The 23,065-nt window shown below is 35.7% G+C and overlaps 2 protein-coding genes across 2 annotated transcripts in view; one reads left to right on the top strand and one right to left on the bottom strand.

The window, feature by feature from the left end:
* Positions 1–23,065, top strand: part of LOC145278088 (interstitial collagenase-like) — a 295,194-nt gene that overhangs the window by 179,917 nt on the left and 92,212 nt on the right. The gene's annotated exons all lie outside the window — the stretch shown is intronic.
* LOC145277440 (collagenase 3-like) lies at positions 358–20,784 on the bottom strand. The gene is made up of 6 exons (XM_080128799.1): positions 20,656–20,784; positions 18,237–18,322; positions 15,891–16,009; positions 5,735–5,807; positions 5,236–5,378; positions 358–1,002 (listed from the first exon to the last, which is right to left on the bottom strand). The coding sequence occupies exons 1-6, from the start codon at positions 20,782–20,784 to the stop codon at positions 749–751; spliced, it is 804 nt and encodes a 267-aa protein (XP_079984925.1). The 3' UTR covers positions 358–748.

The following is a 23,065-nucleotide window of genomic DNA, read 5'->3' as shown; positions in this document are numbered from 1 at the left end:
TCTGATATTTTCAAATGGTCACCCATGTGGAACTGACCAGGCTCAACGTTGCATAACTTCAATGTGCCAACGTGATTATGTCGCATATTTGTTTATCACAGATGTGTTTATTTATATTTATTTATTTTTATATTTATTTATTTTTATATTTATTTATTTTTATATTCATCCTATATCACATAGATTCCTTTGCTTCAAAAATTTTATATGAATCCAATTATATTTTCACATGCAGAAGTATAATTTCATTAACATATTATACAGTCAGTACTTATTATACAATCAATGTTTATTATGCAGTAGTCCTTAATTTTAAACCAGCTAATCAAATGACTCACTCTGGATAACTAATTTTAATTATGCTTATCAAGATCACATACTAGTATTAATAAATCTAAACTAAACCGATTTAGTGTTAATGTTTACGAAAAGTTTTAAATGTTATTATTTATTAGTGTACCAGTGAGATGAAAATTGACGTCATTTATTTTATGACCTTTGAAGAAGGTTTCGCAATGAAACAACATTCAAGTCTAATAATACTTACTAACATAATAAAGATTAAATAATCTACTTAATTTCTGTGTGTCTGTTTATTAATATGAAAATTGTTATATTCTAGAAAAAATGCGCAAATAAAATTTATTTTCATACAAAAATGCATTTAGAGTTGGAATAAATTAAAATTAAAAAAAAACAAAGAAAAATACTGAAATCTACAAACTTTGTAGGGTGATAGAATTTGCTTTTACGAATATAAATTTTTGATTCTCCTGATGTCGTTTGGTCCCAGAGTTGTTTGTCCAGTGTAGCTGGGCACCATTATTGATCCTTGCGTATCGTCGTGTGTTAATCCCAACGAATGACCAATTTCGTGCAAGGCGACTGAACCAACTTTATTACCACTGCCTTGATCATAAACGTAGGTTTCATCATCGTCAAAATGGATGTCACCTGAGGTAGAATCGGTTGAAGGGAAGAAGGCGTGGGCTACAACTTTTCCTGAAATATATAAACATATACATATTATAATTGACGACACATAGCAGTTTTATTGCCTCATTAAAATGACGTAAATTTGGTATAGAAGTAGAACAAATAAAACAAAATTAAACAAAGGCATGTCTAATAGCAAAGTTATGTAAATGATAGATGCATTTAGTTTAAGGTAAAATATATGGGTATATAATAATACGTACATCATGAAAATTAGAATAAACCGTTGTTACAATAACATTTCTCGCCCAACAAAAATTTTTGTGGGTGTAATATGTGTTTACACATTTGAATTTTTGTGTTCTGTCTTTCGTGGATATTCGGACATAAATGAGATCAAAGAATCAAATGAGCGACTACTACTACTACTCTACTACTACTTATAATAATAATAATAATAATAATAAGAAGAAGAAGAAGAAGAAGAAGAAGAAGAAGAAGAAGAAGAATCACGTTGACAAACCGGTTCCTGTCAGATCACCGAAGTTAAGCAACATTGAGCCTGATCAGTACTAAAATGGGTGACCATTTGGGAATTCTAGGTACTGTCTGCGCTATCCGCTTATCTCGGCATTGTTTCTAGTCAGTCTTCGGCTTCTCTTTGCCACTGGACCCAAAAAGTGCCGATTTATGAGAGGTGTGGTTGTGTTTGCGCAACCCTTGCTTCACAATTACACACGCAGCTACTCTTACAAGGTGTCCATTTTCTCTTGAGACTGAATGGAGGCATCCGAATAATAATAATAATAATAATAATAATAATAATAATAATAATAATAATCCACCCTATCTCCCATTACTATATCACTGCCCCCCCCAGAAAAAGAGAGTAAGACCAAACAATTAAGAAGAGTCAAGGAGAAAGGAAAGACTGCGAAGAAAGCACTGACCAGACCTCCGCTAAAGAAATGCGAAGAGAACTGTGACCTTGGGGGGGGGGGGTATTGCCACTCAAATTCCAGTGGAGGCCAATAGCCGCTGGCAACGAGAAATCAATGGCAAGCAGCTGTTGCGATAGTGCAAATGTATTTGCAAATATTATTGAAATAGGTGGAGAGTACTGGAAATTTGGGGAGACTTGTTGTCATTCAGCTTCCAGGGAACACCACAGGCTGTTTTCAAGGAGAGATCTTTGATGACCTGTGTGAAAGCTCCTTTTGAGCCAATAATAATGAACGGTTTGGTTAGTTAGTGTTTACTTTGGGTGAGACTAAGTTAACGGGTACGTTGCAAATAGCAGGGAATATCACAGCCGAGTCAGCAATGATCAACACGCTGTTCTCAAGTTCAACATTGAAGCAGTATCAGAACAATTGATTCAGTAGATATGACGTCAGATGGAGTCTGGGAGAAAGCGAGAGAAAAGATATATATATATATATATATATATATATATATATATATATATATATATATATATATATATATATATATATATATATTAGTCAGTCTAGATTGGAAACTCGAGTATACCAAATATGACAAGAAACGGCCGGCACGGTCCCAGAAAATTTACAGTCACACATCTTTCTCTCTCCTACCATTGGACAGAATCGAGGCAATATCATCCGCCAAATAAAAATCATCCTTTATAAATTCGAGATAAAATCTATTGGCTTGTGTCCATTTTTTTTTTATTTCAGAGACAAAAATGGATAATCTTCAGTCATCGAAAGGTGTGTATTAAAACTGTTCAGTAAGACGAACACCACCGATTATTGTCATTGAACAATCAGTGATAATGATATGCGTGAGAACTCTTACGAGTAGCATTCAATAAGTGATACCCTGACACACTTCTCATAGCAGTAGAGCAACGAAACTTGGAACACTTATTATTTTTCCTCTACATAGGAAGCACCCATGGATTTCTTCCATTGTTTAATGCAGCCCCGAGGGTCGTTTTGTAGAATATCCCATGTTGGTTTTCTAGCAAAAATGTGACGTCGGAAATCAAGGCTGCGTTATCTGAGATACGCTTTCCTTTCAAAGACAATTTCATGGTTGGAAAGAGGTAAAAGTCAGAGAGTGCAAAATTAGGACAGTAGAACGGATGGGAAAGGATTTAATAGCCTCACTCCCGGGCTTTTGATCTAGCGACATGCCCGTTATTGACCGGAGTGTTTTCGTGCAGGAGGAGAATAACTTTGCTGATCTTACGCCGCCTCTTGATTTTGATAGCGTTTATTAATTTCAACAAAACTAAAGCATTATAGGCCGTTTTAATCGTGGTGTTCATCGCCAGCAAATCTGTCATCACTACTCTATGCTGATCCCAGAAAGCTGTGAGCATGACCTTGCTAGAGGAGGACTGCACTGTTGCCTTCTTTGGGAGTTGTGAATCAACGTGCTTCATCAATGTTGAGCGTTGATTGGTCTTTGGTATCTGGATCATAGTGTGAGATCCAAGTTTCATTCTGTGTAATTAGTCTTTTGAAAATCTTTAACGCATCTTATTGGCATATCTCCTAATTCATTCTTGAGTACTAGGCGCGCTCTTGCTACCGGAAGGGTGTAAGCAACTTAGAAAATACATCTGGCAGGCATCTTATGCATACGCAAATGACCATAAATGACAGTTTTCACGGACTATGTACTCATCTTGATCTCCTGAACTATTTGGCGAATAGTCATGCGTCGATCTACCAAAATGGCAGCCTTAACTTGACTGACAGATGTTCTAAACAAAATTGCTTCCAAATATTGCTGACTATTTTAATTCTTGATGCCAGTGTTTTACAAAGTTATATAGTGGACATCATTACCATACGTTTCATCAAAAATCTCCTGTGGTGTACGTCCTTTCAAATACAAAAACGAACGGATAACTAAGCGGTACTCAACAGCTTCCGTGTAATAATTGATTTAGTTCAAACACCTGTAAATAAAAAAACAGTGTAGGTTCAGAGCTGTAATTAACCAGATAACCCATGGAAATATAAATCATTGCATGCGCAAATTTTCAGCTTAATCAGAAAGGGGGAAGTGACTCAGTGGCATTATTTAATGAACTCCCCTTCGTAATAAATAAATAAATAAATACGAATAATAAGAATTATTATTATTATTATTATTATTATTATTATTATTGTTGTTGTTGTTGTTGTTGTTGTTGTTGTTGTTGGCGGCGGCGGCGGCGGCGGCGGCGGCGGCGGCGGCGGCAGCGGCGGCGGCGGCGGCAGCGGCGGCGGCGGCGGCGGCGGCAGCGGCGGCGGCGGCGGCAGCGGCGGCGGCGGCGGCAGCGGCGGCGGCGGCGGCAGCGGCGGCGGCGGCGGCGGCGGCGGCGGCAGCGGCGGCGGCGGCGGCGGCGGCGGCAGCGGCGGCGGCGGCGGCGGCGGCGGCGGCAGCGGCGGCGGCGGCGGCGGCGGCGGCGGCGGCGGCGGCGGCGGCACAATGAGCTTTCACGCAGGTTATCAAAGATCTCTCCTTGAAAACAATCTGCGGTGTGGCCTGGAAGCTGAGTGACAAGTCTCCCCAGATTTCTAGTACTCTCCACCTCTTTCGATAACATTTGTAAATATTTTTTTTAGTTATCGCAACAGCTGCTTACCATTGAAGTAGAGACTGGATGGCGTTTGCATACGGATGCTCAGAATGGTACTCAATACATCATGGAGGAGCCACGCAACAAACCAACAGCTTTATGGTGACCTACTACTAGTATCACTGAAAGTACAGCAGAGAAGGATGAGAGTAACCGCTCACTGCATGAGACACAGCGAAGAGGAAGCCAGCGCACTAGTTCTCTGGATACCAACAGATGGACACCCAAACCGTGGTACGGGGATGAGATGAGATGCTTACCATTGATTTCTCGCTGACAGCGGCCATTGGAATTTGAGCGACCATAAGCCTCTCCAAGATCCCAGTTCTCTTCGCACTTGTCCAGAAGAGGTCTGGTCAGCGCTCTCTTCTCGGTCTTTCTCACCTATTTGGCATCACACTTGGGGGGGGCGGTGATAAGGCAATGTGAGGGGATGGGTGAGTGGATAGAGGATTTGTAGATATACTGCTTCAATGTCCTTGGTTCCATGTAACGCTTCTTCAGTTTGTCTGTAACGCTGCAGCAGTTTTCTGTCCCGCGCATATGACTCATGTGTGTTAATCTCTGCATTCAAGGGTTTTCCTTAATATTTCAGCTGTTTTCATTATTGTAACTTGTATTTTTTGCAGCCATCCCTCTGATTCCGATTTCTCCCATTCATTTTTATTATCTGAGAAAGGTTTATAAAAACTTACCAGGTCCATCCAGTGGATAAAGACAAGGTGGGTGATCTCCAGTTACAAATGATATTTCAATAACGGCCATGCCGGATTCAATTTTTGTAAAGGTCAATTTTGAAGGGCCTGCCCATTCAGAGAACGCACTGCGTATCGCTTCCCTACAAGAAGAAACAAGTGTTTAATCAGAGATTGGAAACAAATATATATATATATATATATATGTATAAAGGGACAACATTTTAACACCTAACATTTGTTAGAAATAACAACTATGAAAAGCTGAAATTATAACAACTGGTAGTCGTTATCATCCATAAAATTTAAATCATTTGCAAGGATAGAAAAAGAATTATAACAAACGTCCAAAAGTAAGGAACGTCCAAAAGTAAGGAAGTTTTGGACGCCGTTGTATATATATATATATATATATATATATATATATATATATATATATATATATATATATATATATATATATATATCTGTGAAAGTAATAAAATGTCGCCATAATTACCGTGTAGAACTTTGCGGAATGTCCCCGGTGTATTTAACAATGTTGTATGTAATTTCTGACATGTTCCACTTGACTGAAAACAAACAAACAAAAAGATGAAAAGAATCAAAATTGTGATGTTATTTTGCATTTTACAGAATTATTCTAAATAACTTCTGGCACAAGGTCACTTTTTCCAACCGAACTCCTCAGTGCATATGTGATATCTACTATTAAAACTTGATCGGCGTTGGCTTTTCCCATCATACAACCTAAACTTCAGAATCAAGAAGAAAAAATCATATATTTTTAATTCTGGTCTTCCAGAAGTTGTTGGAACGGTACAACTGCATTGCAGTCGGAGGAGGTAACTTCGAAGGGGACTAGAGTTTCATGTGTGTACTCTCAATAAAAGTGCCCAAAAGGAAATGTATGAAAACTTATTGAGTGTATCCCGTATACGTATATACTTTTATTTGTTTTATATAAGCAGTAATAGTTGCTACGCATTCATGAGCATCTATCGGTCAGACAGTGACTAGAGTATATCTTGCCTTACTTCCGTATTGAGCACTCTTGTATTAACCGCATTAAAACTTCATTGGTTATTTTACCTCTGTGTGTGTGTGTGTGTGTGTGTGTGTGTGTGTGTGTGTGTGTGTGTGTGTGTGTGTGTGTGTGTGTGTGTGTGTGTGTCCAGAAGAATTTTACAATAAGGACGAAACGTTGATTGACATAAAACTTTGTTTGTTCCTTTATAATTTCTCTATCTTTCAATAATGCTATTTCTATTCTTCTTATAATATATGTGTGTGTATGTGTGTGTAAAAGTCACTACGTAAAATATATAAGTGTATTTATTTAATATTTGTAATATGTGTACAAATACAAACTCTTCTTTTTTTAAATGATTAAAAACGTGTGTAAATGGAACTAATCAGGGTTCAAATTGTGCTCATTGATTAAATTACTTATGATATGTGCTAGGTTGTGGAACCCATTTCTTTGCTTTATTGGATTGGAATGCCGACTTAAGGAGTCTTCGTAAATGTTTATCATATCAAATTTGACTATTCTCGCCTTTGTAAAACTAAAGGACTGGTTATGATATGAAACATGGGTAAAAAAATGCGTTCAGGGGATTGCCATTTTGTTTATCTCTTTTATGCTCTCTAAGTCTTTTGCGTAATTCACGTTGGGTTTCTTCTACATATATTTGATAGAAATTAGTGCAGGGGATGGTGTATATTCCGGCATTAGATGTGAGATCTTTGGAATGGCGCTTTGTGGTCTTTAATATATAAGCTATAGTTAATGATGTGGTTTGTATTGTACGTATTTCTAATTTCTTCAGTATATTATAGATTGAAGTGTTTTCGGCGTGGGTGGGCACAAAGAAAAAATCTGTCTGATAACGGAGTATCTGGCGTGTAATATTCTTCATTGTTTGTGTTGGAGAATATTTTTATTGCTTTTTTAGCGTTTGATATAAAATAACTACGATATTTATATGGTTTTAGTGAATTTGTCATATAGTTCAGTTCTTCAAGATATTTAGCGCTCCAAATTATGAAAACCCGTAAAAAGAAGCCTATTATCATTCTATATTTTATTCTGTTGCTATGGTGTGAATAAAAGTGAATGTAGCTGTTTTTATGTGTGGTTTTACGATGAGTATGTCTAAGAAAGGTAGGGAATTGTTTTGTTCAGTTTTATGAGTGAGTTTTATGAAAGCTTCCACAGTATTTAATTCGTTTTTTTTTGTTTTGTTTTGTTTTTTGTTGTTTTTTTTTAAGTTCTATTTGTGTACCTTCAGGAAGAAAAAAGAGAATATCATCGATGTATCTGAAATATTCTACGTTTACCGGTAATCTAAATTTGAATAGACCGGATTCTAAAATAATAGAATAGATAAGATAGTACCCCATTAAGAGAGTTCCCTATAGGGAGTCCCCATTTTTGTTTGAATAAAGTATTGTTGAATTGTAAATAAGTCATATAGGTGATAAGTTTGATTGTCTGTATTAAAAAGGTAGGTTGATTTTATTTAAGTGAATCTGTAGTAATATGAAGCATTTTGATAGGTACGTAAGCGTATAAAGAGACTATATCCAAGCTGTGTATAGATTTATTATGTACTAAAAAATGTTTCAAACGAAAAACATTAATCCACCTCCTAAAAAAATGAAAATAGCAGCGAGTACCCGTGCGAGCGAAAAATAAGTAGTAGGAAGACAGACTCGAAACTGTAATGCTACGAGGAACCGAAAAACAAGCGTACGGTTTAGACGCCGCGCCCAGTGTGACATACGACGTCGCTGTTGTTCAAATGAAGCTTAGTCATTGCAAGGCATGATGATGACTTTGCAAAAATGTCGATGAAAAAAGTGACCCCTCCATGTAAAAAACGGCTCAGTTGACGGTGAGAGAATTAATGATTTGTGCCAATTTTTGGATATTTGTCGGCCAGAGACTGATTTTTCAAACGATATCAATTTTGTCAGTGTTGGTCGAGTGTGTCGAAAATCTAAGCGAGACATATAAACTTACACACACACTAAGATTTTGAGATTTATATTATAGACTAGCCTGGGTGACCGGCGTTGCCCGGGTATTTGGAGGTGTGTGTTGAGCAAAAAACAAAAAATGGTAGTAGGCAGTGAATGAGGTCAGGCTGATAGCAATGTTTTTCTTTTTTGTTTTTTTTTTTTTTGTTTTCTTTTTACATGGTAGTCACCACTTATCAAAGCCCGGACGCCACTCAGGGATAATGGTTAATGCGTGTACGGTAATCAATGGGATAGTATCGTAGTAATCGTTAGTATTGGAGATGTGATAAAGTGTTTTACTTAAAGGGGCGTTTCATCAGGAATTTGTTTATGTTGGACTTGAAGACATCCAAGTTGTAGTTAGATGGGAAACAGATAAACGGAAGAGAGTTCCACGGGCGTGCACTTCTAAGAAAGAAGCTTTGTTCATGGAATCTACGTTTTGGTTTTGGCACAGATTAAGAGAGGGGAAATTTTTTACGGTAATTTCAGCTAAACAGGTGTTTATCGTGAAAAATTGGCGAGGGGAGACCAGAGATTGGAGTTCAGACGAGCACTTCCGATGAAAGTAACGATAAAACAAAGACAGCTTCGCAATGTCTCTTTAACAGCTCCTGCCAAGATATGGCAGCAATACTCAATCCTTGGACGTACTTGGCTTTTATATAGGTAGAGAATTGCATCAGCAGTGAGATATCTTCTGGAGCGGTAGAAAGATCCTACCATTTTTCCAGCGACATTGGCAATTGACTTGATGTACGTGTGCCATTTCAGGTCAGGAGTAAAGGTCAATCCAAGAAGCTTATCAAAACATAAAGCATCCTCTAGGTGAGAGCCATCCATTTCAATTGATGCCAGATAGGGGATCAGAGCGTTGATGATGTAAAGATAGGAGCTTCGTTTAAGATGCATTAAAAGTAACCAGCCACCGCTTCCCCCACTGTACCGTGCGCTCAAGATCAGTGGAGAGAGAATCAGAGAGAACTTTGTAATTTACGGCCTTAGATGCGTTGCCATACATGGTCGTGTCATCAGCATAGATTTCAATGAATGATTTAAGTATGTGTTTTGGGAGATCATTGATGTAGACCAGGAAGAAGTTGGGCCCAAGATGGACCCCTGAGGGACTCCAGCATTAATACTGCAGGCCTCTGATTTCTGCCCATCAACCACTACTCTTTTGAGCCTATCAGAGAGAAATTATTTAATGATTGAGAAAATATTTCCAGTTATATTTCGTATATTAATGTATGTGAGTAAATGAAGTAGTTATATATATATATATATATATATATATATATATATATATATATATATATAATGGGTTAATAAATTCCCACGAAAGAAAGATGTATATTAAAATAAGGGAGTAGTCACCAACAATGTGTATTTTTTAACATTATTTTATTATTCCGTGTCTTTGTTTTTCATTGAGAATTATGTTTGGATCATTCTAATAATGTTTTTAAGTCATTGAAATCGTTTACGTACGTTTCAGACGGTCTGATGCGTCCTCGTCAGAAATTATTTTCAAATGTGTAAAAATGGCGATTTTCGTAGTTAGTTTGAAGTTTTTCCAAAGGGTGGAGGCTTGTAAGTGTTTATTATACATTGGTATGCTGAATTTTTATTGCTTTTTTATTGCTTTTTTATTTGGTTTGTCCAGGGAGATTTTGACCTCGCTGTAGCTCTAACATAGACGACACAATCATATCTAAAATAACAAAACTCTGCACAACATACAATAGTACATTAACTAAAAAAGAAAAAGACTTCCTTACAAACTTCCCAACAAAAACAAACATCTTCTATGGGCTACCCAAAATACACAAATCTAACCAGGTAAAACATGCCATCAACATACAAAAGTCAGAATACATAAGCACCCCAAACCCCAACGACCTCACATTCAGACCCATAGTAGTAGGACCATCATGCCCAACAAGCAGACTTAGCAACCTAATAGATATACTATTACAGCCCTTCACCAATCTAGTCAGAAGTTTTGTAAGAGATAACACATACTTCCTTAGCTCCCTACCACAAACAGTAGACGATGGGACTATACTAGCCACATTCGACGTTAGCAGCCTATATAGCAATATCCCACACAATCTAGGAAAAGAAGCTATCGCATATTGGATTGACAAACATACACAGACTTTACACCCCAGATTCAATAAACAATTCGTGATTGATAGCATCGACATAATCCTCAATAACAACTCCTTCCAATTCAATAGACAACTACATCCAAATACTAGGCACAGCAATGGGTACCAAAATGGCACCGACATACGCCACCCTCACACTCGCTTTCCTAGAAGAGACCCTTTATGAAAGGATAGAGCAAAAGTACGGGCACAATATAAAAACACTCTTCATAAAATCTTGGAAAAGATACCTAGACGACTGCTTTATCGTCTGGAGAACCTCATGGGGGGATATCAAAGAACTCCACACTTTACTACAAAATCTACACCCAAAAATAAACTTCACACTAGAACAAAGCCCCACAGAACTACCTTTCCTAGACATCCTAGTAACAATAAAAAACAACAACATAATCACAGACATCTACCACAAACCCACAGACACTCAACAATACCTCCACTTCAGAAGCCACCATCCTAAAAACTATCTAAAATCAATACCCTACTCCCTAGCACGTACAGTCTGCACCATAGTAACAGACAGACACCTCCGTTCAACTAGACTGAATGAACTACAAATAACACTGCGGAAAAGAGGATACCCACTACCACTAATACAGAAAGGTATTGAACTGGCTGAAAAAATTCCAATAGACCAACTAAGAACCCCAAAAGAACACAACAAAGAACAAATTCTAGCATACGTCTCTACACACAACACAAACAACCCAGAACTATTCACACAGATAACAAAAAACCTTATCCTCCTCAATCAGAACGACAAACTAAACAACATACTTAAAACAACAAAAATAATAAAAAGCAAACGCCAACCCAAAAACTTAAAACACATTCTAACTTCCTCAAAACTCGTCCCACATACTACAAAGGAGTTACAAAATGCAACAAACCGCGATGTGGAGTATGTGACATAATAATAGAAGGTAACACATACACATTCAAAAACCCAGCACAAACATTCAAAATAAAAATGATCTAAATTGCACCTCCAGAAATGTAGTATATGCACTAAGATGCACAACATGCAACAAATCCTACATAGGCGCCACCAAAAATTTCAGCAATAGAGTGGCCTTACATAAGAGCAACATCAAAATTGCAGATAACAGACAGCTCTATGTTTCAAAACACGTACACACATGCAGTGGAAACAGCTTCAAAACAATGCCAATCTTCCAAACAGACAATTATTTTTATTTACTTACACAGGAAAAAAACTTCATCACCAAATTCATTCCTGAACTGAACAGAACCTAATACCATCACACAAAAACATGAAATGCAAGGTACACTCGCATGCACACTCATACACATACACATACACACACCCACACATAAATCAGAACCGACACATTAAAACACACACACGTGCGCGCATACAACCACACACAGACATAACACCCCTATCTCTAATACAACACACTGAACAATACCAACCCTACTTAACCTCGAAACCAACAACACTAGGAGACACCTAGAACCATAGTATAATATCTGTTCCAACACCTCGCTCCTTCCTCAGTCAGGGGAGGAGAACCCCCTCATGACTGAAACGACTATCTTCCCTTCTATCACCCCCTCCCATGCCTACATCCCCCAATGCCCCCCTCTGGGGAACAAAATCTTCCCCACACTAGGAACCGATCCTGGGTCTGGCCATACCCACATTGGGAGACAAATAAATAGAAACATTAAAAAATCCCCTATTTTAAATACACCCCTCTTTCTAAACAAACATAATATAAGACTAAAACGAAAAATCACAATACTAAAATCCAAGAATCCAAAAAATAAATATCAAAATAGAATGAAAGCACCCCTACCCTTACTTCAGAAGAGCCAGTCCCCCCTCCCCACACATACACATTAGTAACGAGCTCGGACCACAGCCGCCTTCCTAAGAAAGCAAATAAACCCAAAATACTATAAAACAATATACACATTCCCAAACCAATAAAAGCAAACACACACACGCACACACACGCGCGCACACACACACTTAAACACACTCACACACACACACACACATACACACACCCTACCCCACCCTAAAGGAAAAGAAAAACACATTAGCAGAAAGAGATAGCGACTAACTACAGCGAGGTCAAAATCTCCCTGGACAAACCAAATAAAAAAGCAATAAAAAAGCAATAAAAATTCAGCATACAAATGTATAATAAACACTTACAAGCCTCCACCCCTTGGAAAAACTTCAAACTAACTACGAAAATCGCCATTTTTACACATTTGAAAATAATTTCTGACGAGGACGCATCAGACCGTCTGAAACGTACGTAAACAATTTCAATGACTTAAAAACATTATTACAATGATCCAAACATAATTCTCAATGAAAAACCAAGACACGGAATAATAAAATAATGTTAAAAAATACACATTGTTGGTGACTACTCCCTTATTTTAATATATATATATATATATATATATATATATATATATATATATATATATATATATATATATATATAATTTAGCTGAAAAAATGCGAAGCTCGTGGTTTGTTTACAAACAAACGTTTGAGCACTTTACGAGTAGCGGACGGATGTTTATTTAAATAGACATTCGGAAAGATTAGTTGCGGGCACCGCTTCCGTAGTCAAGGGGTAGAACTGCCGACTGTCATCACGACGGTTCTAGGTTCGATCCTCGGCTTGAGATAGGTGTTAGTCTAGCGGCACTGATGAGTTGTGATACAACGAAACAGGACTGTATGTCGATGACTAAAATACATTTTATAAAGCCCCCCTTTTGGGTCGAGCACTATCGTAAATAATCTCACTTGCTACTTAATTTAGCTGAAAAAATGCGAAGCTCGCGGTTTGTTTACAAACAAACGTTTGAGCACTTTTCGAGTAGCGGACGGATGTTTATTTAAATAGACATTCGGACAGATTAGTTGCGAGCACCGCTTCCGTAGTCAAGGGGTAGAACTGCCGACTGTCATCACGACGGTTCTAGATTCGATCCTCGGCTTGGGATGGGTGTTAGTCTAGCGGCACTGATGAGGTGTGATACAACGAAACAGGACTGTATGTCGATGACTAAAATAGATTATATATATATGAGAGAAAGAGAGAAGAATGAAGTAAATTGTTGTGGTTTTACTTATAAATTAGCATAAAATTAATTTGTCTTTTTACTACCTTACTAACGTTTTCTCATTAAACAAAATGTGTTAGTCAGGTAAGTGTCCGATTCGATTCAAAAAAAGTAATAGAATAAACAAAAAGGTTGGGCGTTCGTGCCCACTATCCAGTAGACCTGAACCTTTAGCTTTTCAATTGACAACCAAATGCGATAACCTTAACACTACGAACGCCAACTATTTCAGTCTTTTACACTCAATAAAAGAGGACTTTCAAAAAATGACTGACGTATTGTTCGTGCGTGTATATGCTTTTCTATTTACTATGCAAATTTGCTACCAGAGATGTTGTTAATTTTTTTTTCATGCCAAACAAGGCACATCGCCACTTAGGTATAGGGGGCTACTATCAGGGTCAACAGCTACTGGGGTACTATGTATGGGAGTTGGGCAGCAAGATGTCGGTTCACGTTACACTTGAACTTCTGTATGTCAGTACAGTTGGAGAAGCATGACCTGGAATGGAATTCCATAGTCTAGCGATTATGGGGATGAAACTACTGGAGTAGAAAGATCTTTTACATCTAAGGATCTCTACCGTGTGGGGGTAGGATTTAACTGCCCGTCGGCTTTGTCGAGGGTGTTTACGTCAGTGCCTGCAGTTCGTTAGAGCATTCACCATTAAAATACTTGTAGAACAGGCAGAGAGATGCAACATTTCGTCGGTGGAACAGAGGCTGAAACTTAGATGACAGTTCTGGACCTATCTGGTTGGCGACTCTCTTTTGAACTTTGTCTAGGAGCGAGAGAATAGTAGCAGATGCACCAGCCCAAATATGACATACATGGGCGAATGGCCTTATAGAGGTACAGAATACTTTCGGGTGTTAGTAGTTTTCTAGCACGGTAGAAAGAGACTACCTTCTTCGCAGCAGTCCTGGCAATGCTTTCAATGTAATTGTTCCAACTCTTGTTTCCTGTGAATGTTAGACCAAGGAGTTTGAAAGATGTACTTTCAGATAAAGAGTCATTGGCCACGGCTATTGGTGATAGAGAAGGTTTCTTGTAATTATTGAAGGAAACAAGTTTAGTCTTGCAGCATTGAATGTGACCATCCATTTTTGTCCCAATTCCACTACAGATCGGAGGTCATCCTCTAGTGTTTTTGCCATTTCTTTAGATATGTGTTTATTTTGTCCTGCCGTGCCTGTTATAGAGTGTGGTGTCATCAGTGTATATACCCATCTCAGAGGCAATAGAAAGTAACTAACTCTATGTTAAACAATATTATTGAAATAATAATTCTATTTATTATATGGTAAAATTGTATTTAATTTATGCAAATTTATTGATGTCTTTTGTGTGTTACGATAGGGGTTTTTTTTTTTTGCTCTACTTTTCCTCATTCGCATTTTTCGTGCTCGACTTGGATTGTGCTTAAGTGTAACCCTGGTAATCATGTCAGTTCATTTGAGCTGTATAGTTATTATGGAAATTCCAATTTTCTGACAAAAATCTGTGACGTTCAATCCAATCTATACTCAACCTAAACGTGGAGTAGTTAATTATATACGAAGGAATGTTACTTACTATTGGTTAATATTTCTTTCCAACAAACAAAAAACACATTTCTTATTACAAGAAAATTGGCGCAAGACTGAAAAGTAGGTATCGATCATGACAAACTAATGATAACTATATAACCTAGCTAGTTTCTATAATAATAATAATAATAATAATAATAATAATAATAATAATAATAATAATAATAATAATAATAACAATAACAATGATAATAATAACAATAAAAATAATAACAATGACAATAACAATAATAATAATGATAACAACAATAATAACAATAATAATAATAACAATAATAATAATAACAATAATAATAACAATAATAATAATAACAAGAATAATAATAATAATAATAATAACAATAATAATAATAATAACAATAACAATAATAATAATAATAACAATAATAATAATAACAATAATAATAATAATAATAACAATAATAATAACAATAATAATAATAATAACAATAATAATAATAATAACAATAATAATAATAACAATAACAATAATAATAATAATAATAACAATAATAATAATAACAATAATAATAATAACAATAATAACAATAATAATAACAATAATAATAACAATAATAATAATAACAATAATAATAATAATAATAATAACAATAATAACAATAACAATAATAATAATAACAATAATAATAATAATCACACTAACACACTGTTTAATCAAACAAATGCATACAAACAAATGCATACAAACAATAAATAAATAGTTGAAACTTTTCGTTTGCTTACTATTTCTTGGGTTTTCTATTCCGATATCTTTCATTCCACAACGAGGCTTTAACATGGCTTCCCGAGTTTCTTCATTTACTTCTCCAGTCACTTCCAAACTGAAAAATCTCTGAAATAATCTGTAGAAAAAAATAAATAGCAACGATTATTACCGAAAAAGATGGGATGTGTAAAATATCGGTCCATCATACTAAACTGGGCGAACTTGAATATCCGGTTATCTAGAAGATGAAAGAAAAGGGTTATTCTTATTTTAGGTAGGAGGACCTGATTTTCGAATGACTGACGTATAATTCAAGAATATGTTGAATCACACTATGCGTAGACGTTCTCATTTTAAAATTAAGAATCAAATACACAGTTATGAGCACGACATCAGTGTGGTTCATCTTTATTTTACCTTTTAATTACTTCCGAGTGTGAGGGTAAAAAGTGTCTCTACTTCCTTCATTTACGATTCACGAAAAACAAAATATCGATCAGGATTAAATATTAAAAGCGATCGGAAATACGATTTTTATTGTTTAACAACACAAAACAATATTTGACTTGTATGACTTATGAAACAGGCTTCATTTCAGGGTGGCTTTAGTATTGTGGAAGGTCATGTTGGTGATGTTCTTGGCGTATGACCAAACGAAGTAGTCCAGCGGGTTCAGGTCGAGGAGGAGGAGGAGGAGGAGGAGGAGGCAGTAAGAGAAGGGTACAAAGTCATAACACTCTTTCTGAAGCCAAGCTAAGGGCTCTTTGGACTTGTGGGCCGGCGCCAAGTCCTGCTGCCACATGCGGAGTCTGCCAGCGGACACCTCATTGCACTAGGGGATCAACTCACATCCAGGGACATTTTGGTGTTGCCTTTCAAGCCGATTTCGAAGATGTGAGGTCGCATGATGTAGCCCTCACGTTAAATCAAACCAAAGAATGTAACCGTGACCGAAACCTTGTTTTCATCACCCTGTGTACGTCCCTGTTATTCGTGCCAATCCATCGATTCATTTTGACGGTGTTGGAAATGGTTCTGTTGTCATAACTTGGATCGGTACAGAGCATGAGTTGTACAGCGGCGCATCTTCGATTACGCTAGTTGAACATTTTGCCACTTTTAGACATGAGAGAAGGTTCCTATCGCTCTTTAGATTTGTACACGACTGGCCAACTAGTAGATGATCTGCAACAACAACAAAAATGAAAACCGGTTTTCATAATAATTGATAATCGTCTACGTTTCGGTAACAGTCCAGAACGCGAATAAAGATTGATAATATTAAACCAATTGTGGCAATGCTATATGCGTATCCCTTAGTCTTCTCCACGCCTTCATATTCGTATATTTTTTTCTTGTTGGGTCTTTCTTCAGCTAGCCTCATAGCGACAGCGCCAGTTTATTGGTTTTTCTATCTAAACTAATTATGTGCGCCTTTTCTAAGCGTTGCATATTTAATATTTATTTTATATTTAGTGTGATCGTTACTTCTTGTTTCGAATTCTTAGACTTGAATGTCGTCTGGGAGAGGTGAGTATTTATAGGTCAATTGCCAAGACCGCCGAGTTATTGCGAAAATCTCTTTTACAGAGAGCGGGTTTGAGTACTAGAATATCCCAGATCCCTCTCGATCTTTCTTAACGGTCCTGGAAAGTTTGTGTTCCTTTTAGTATTTTCTAAATCTTTCTATTTCTTTTTTCTCTGTTACTGTAGATTTTCATGAAAGAAAATCTTTCTGAAATGACAGATTAGCCCTCTCACTACATTAAATGGACGATGAACTAAGCACCCATAACAAAACCAATTCTGGCAATGGCATAGACGTCTCTCAACACTCTTAATCTTGTTCATTTTTTTTCTTCTTTGTTCTTTCTTCTGCTGGCTTCTTTTTAACGCGCCAGTTTTACTGTTTTTTTATCATGGACGCTGAACTTGGAATGGCTTATTTTAATGTTTATTTTGTATTTGATGTTATTTTCACTTCCGTTTTAGTATTCTGACGTTTGAATTGTGTTTGAGAGTTGAGTCGTATAGGTAATGAATAGGGCAATGACAGTAGAATATTCTTTTCATTGTTTTGACTCTCTATTATATATCCGACATAGTTAGACATAGTTAATCAATTGAGAACCACATCACTCTATATAAAAGCATATAAGAGATCAACTGATATAAATTCGAGAGTCAAAATAACGAAAATAATACTCTCTTGACATAATAATAAAATGGTTGAATGGATATTAAACGACTTACTTAGAGTTCTTGTTATTATCACTTCCTGTTTAGTATTCTGAGAGATAAATGGCGTCTGATAGATGAGTAGTATCGGTCATGAATAATTAAATGGATATTAAACGACTTACTTGATGGCGTCTGTTCTGAGTTCAGCGTAATTATCCGATCGTTCGTCAATATCATTTGCCATGTAACCATATCTAACAAGATATTTCTGGAAAAAATAGACGATTAAGAAGGGGAAACAGTCAATGATTTTATGTCAAAAATATAAATAAAAAAAGCTTATAAAATGCATAATTTGTAGTGGCAAGATCGACTATTAATTAGGTTGGCGTGAAAGTTATTTGGGAATTTTTAATTTTAATTTCAAATAATTGTTTTTTTCAAAAATGTTTTCGTTATAATATCTTTACTTTATATATCATATTAAAGGGCGTTTTCCGCTCTATCTAATAATTTAAATTACAATCGTTTTGAAACAATTGTTTCTCCTTTGCAGAACGTTGAATACAAGATGGGAAAAAGTAAATTCGCACAATTTTATTATTTCAATTCAGGCTAGGCCGAAACCTTGCTGAAACAAATCGCGATATCAACAGAGCGTTTGGCCCCGAAACCACAGCACAATGGTGGTTTAAGAAATTTCGTGGCGGCGACGGGAGTCTTTACCATGATGAGCGTAGTGGTCGGCCATCGGATGTTGACAACAATTAATTAAGAGCGTTAGTCGAAGCCAATCCACACACAACTGTTCGAGAACTTGCTTCTGAATTAGACGTAACGTATACGACGATTTCTATCTACTTGAGAGGGATTGGAAATGCAAAAAAAAATCTGGATAAATGATTGCCTCATGAATTACACGATAACCAAAAGAAACGCCGTAATGAAGTGTCATCTTCGCTTCATTTACGCAACAAGAACGACTTGTTTCTCGACCGGGTTGTGACTTGTGAAAAGTGCGTTTTTTTTGACAACTGGCGACATTTAATGTGGTAGTTAGACGCCGACGAAGCCAGAGTTGCACCAAAAGAAGAAAACTTCATTGCTTGTCAGTCAATTAACCTCCTGTAATCATTGCAATCTAGATATATATTAATGATTTAAAAAGTTTTTAAAAAAAACTACTCGTGGTCCACCACCGAGAATTGAAACCAACACGTTTTGCTTACGATTTACTTTTTTTCTTTGACGTTAATGCCTGAGCTATAGAGGCATGTTATAACATTATATAACCAATTCTTAATGCTGCAATATTGTAGGTTATAATTGTATTATATTTTTTACTAGAATTTCTTGTCATTTTCTTTTACAGTTTAAATAACTAGTCCTTTACTTTTCCATGTTTAAGCTTAACCATATTATTTCCATGCTCGCATTTTTCTCTAGTATATATAAACTACTCCAGAATGTAAATTATAAACTTCATTTGTTTTTCATTTTATTTTTTTAGCCGGATAATGAAAACCGCTAGAATATAAAATGTCATCACGTGAACATTTAAATTGTCTCAATATTAGGGTGCTGCCTTCTGTTCTGCTCTGTTGGGAACGACTTAGTCAATTGTAATAGCCTAAGCTCAACTGTAACGAACCGGCCTAAACTCTCATATAGATACGAGTTCTTTACTTTTGAATCACATTATTCATTTATTCATTTATTTATTTATTTTTAGTCACGTTCAACTCCAACAACACATATCGCTATTGAGACGTAAGGGGCTACTATTTGGGACCATTCCTAGGAAAGATTAACAAGATGCATGTTTACATTACATTTAAAATTTCTGCATATCACTATAATCATATAATCAGGGAAGCAGATAGAAGAAAGAGAATTCCAAAGTCTAGCTGTTTCTGAGAAGAAACTTTTAAAGTAGAAAGCTTTCTGGCATTTAGGGACCTCAATAGTGAAGGGGTGAGATTTTGTTGCTATGCAGGTTTTTCGGGGATATGGACGTCGAGGGGAGCACAAGTGCAACGGGTTTATTAGAGCACATTCCATTAAAGTGCATGTAAAACAGACGCAGAGAAGCAACATTGCGGCGATGGGGCAGGGGTTAGAGCTTAAGTGACAAAGCGGAGATCTATCTAATGATAGAAGTCTCTTTTCGGACCCTATCCAAGATGGAGAGACTAGTGGTAGACATTAAACTTCATTTGTGTCCAATTCTATTCTGGTGTAGTGAAACTCGCGGAAATGTAAAGTCATATAACTATTTGTGCTTGCTCTCGCATTTAACATATTTCAGAACCGATATTTAAAAATTCATTTTTGGACCAATTTTACTTTTGCGTGAAAGCAGTGAAACAAGAAAAGAAAAAGAAAAAAATATACTCACGTCAACATTTAAAACGTATAATGAATTTGATAAAATGGAATTTTAGAAACAGGTTAAGAATTTTAGAACTTGGTGTTTTCTCCTGTTCGGCGCTGCTAGGAGTTGCATATTGCAAGGCCAGATTTGCAGCCACTACACACTTAATGTTGTGTTCGACACCTGTGAAGAGATGATGAAAAATCCGAAAAATAAACTTTACTCACGTCAACATTTAAATCGTCCAGATATCCGGGAGTTGCCTTCTGTTCAGCGCTGCTAGGAGTTACTACTTGAAAAATCGGATTTGCAGTCACTGCGGACCAAATAAGAAGAACCACAAACAACGTCAACATTTTCTCTTTGTTTCTGATGTGTTCCAAGGGAGTTTCTTCAATGGAATAATGTCTTGTCATCAAATCTGGCCTTTATTTATATACAGTTTTGAATAGACATTCCTGTAGCAGCTGGACATTGAAAAGATAATGACGTCACATCTTCATTTAATCACTTTTTCATCAAAATCGATCTCAACTCATTAAAAGGAAATTTCAGATTTCAAACTGATTTCCTCAATTTTACACGAAAGCGTCCATCCTTTATTCTTTAAGTGTTTTCTGTATCCTAATAATCTTTCATATCTTAATAATTCCCAGTTAACGATTTTATTCTTAATGGAAATTATCGACTTATTGGTTTGTATTTTATTTTTTAAGCAATTAAAGTAAAATATAATCTTTTGTTTGTTTTGTTTTTCTTGCTTGCCGAATTCGAACTCATGTGTAAATATTAGTTATAGTGCAAATAATAGTTATTTTTTAATTTGTGTGAATGATAGTTATTTTTAATTTGTGTAAATGATAGATATATTTAATTTGTGTAAATATTAGTTATTTTTAACTTGTGTGAATAATAGTTATTCTGAATTTGTGTACATAATAGTTATTTTTAATTTGTGTAAATAATAGTTATTCTGAATTTGTGTAAATAATAGTTATTTTTAATTTGTGTAAATAATAGTTATTTTTAATTTGTGTAAATAATAGTTATTTTTAATGGATGTAAATAATAGTTATTTTTAATTTGTGTAAATAATAGTTATTTTTAATTTGTGTAAATAATAGTTATTTTTAATTTGTGTAAATAATAGTTATTTTTAATTTGTGTAAATAATAGTTATTTTAAATTTGTGTAAATAATAGTTATTTTTAATTTGTGTAAATAATAGTTATTTTTAATTTGTGTAAATAATAGTTATTTAAAGATTTTTCGCCATTCTTTTCAAGTGTTTTCTCACGACATTTGTATATTTTGCAAATTACAAATGAAATTTGTTTTAACAATAACTGTGTCTATATTTCATTGAATTTTTTACTTTCCAGATCAAGGTGCATTATAAATTTAATACAAATATCAATTTAAAGTTATTCTATAACAATGGTTCTTAACACACTTTTATGGGCACTGTTGTACAGAATCTCAACAAGTATGGAGTTTTTATCAAAATAATAATTATTCAATGTAATATAATTTAGATTTTTCTGATAAATTCGAAATATATACAATACTCAAACCAAATTTACTCAAACAAATCTAATTCATAAAACTTACTATATCTGTGTGTGTGTCTGTATCCATTTTTCAAAGTGCATCACCTCCAAGACGCAAACTCGCAGAGCGCACCGAAGAGAGTAAACTTATTACATTTTTGTGAATGAGTTTTTGCCGATAAAAATAGCTGCTAATGGATCAAAATTGAAATATAAAGAACTTGCCAGCCATAAGACGACTAAACATGTTATATCTACACATATGCAAATATATATATTTATACGTTAAAGTTTGTTTATTTTGAACTATTTCTTATCCACTTAATGATAGCTTAAACGGTATCTACTAAGACTGGAGCGCTATACGTTTTGGTTTCGATTCTAGCTGATGGCACCCATGTCAATTTTTTTTTAATTTTGAAATCATGTGCATTAATTAGGTATAATATAATATATAATAATCAATAGATGATTGTCTCTATGATAATAAATACGAAATCTGCATGAATTAAAATATATTTAAGCGTATTTTACGTTGACACACCGGTTCCCGCCAGATCACCGAAGTTAAGCAACGCTGAGCGTGACCAGTACCAAATTGGTGACCATTTGGGAAGGTACTGCGCGGAGTCATAAATTTCCAGGTTGGTATCTGGAGGCGCATTAATTCACTGGGAAAGATGCATCCCTAGTCTTAGTTAAGACATGCATCTAGGAGAAGATAACTCTGATGACGTCGGTAGCAGGACGTTGGATGACCGTGAAGGAGGATGAATCTTTAACTGATCCACGGTTCTATGGTATTAAGAGTTACGTTATTCGACTGCAGTTATACTGATGATCTAAGGACAACGGATAGGTGGAAACAAGCAAGTCAGATGCCACTGTACTGAAGAAGGTAATGGCAATCCACCTGATAAATCATGTGATGTCTCCAGGGGAATCGGACTAACAATGGACCGAAGCCAATGGAATAACACAAACATGAACATGCCACAATACAAGAAGATCAATTAATACTTAATCTGATTTATTGACTCGAGAATAAAAGTTATAGAGCTTGTCATTTGACCGATGATGCCCACCA

This window comes from Euprymna scolopes, chromosome 6, assembly GCF_053919585.1.
Source record: "Euprymna scolopes isolate OS-2025 chromosome 6, ASM5391958v1, whole genome shotgun sequence".
Taxonomy (NCBI): Eukaryota; Metazoa; Mollusca; class Cephalopoda; order Sepiida; family Sepiolidae; genus Euprymna; species Euprymna scolopes.
Note: the sequence above shows the minus strand (reverse complement) of the source record. Positions and strands in the feature narration are given on the sequence as shown.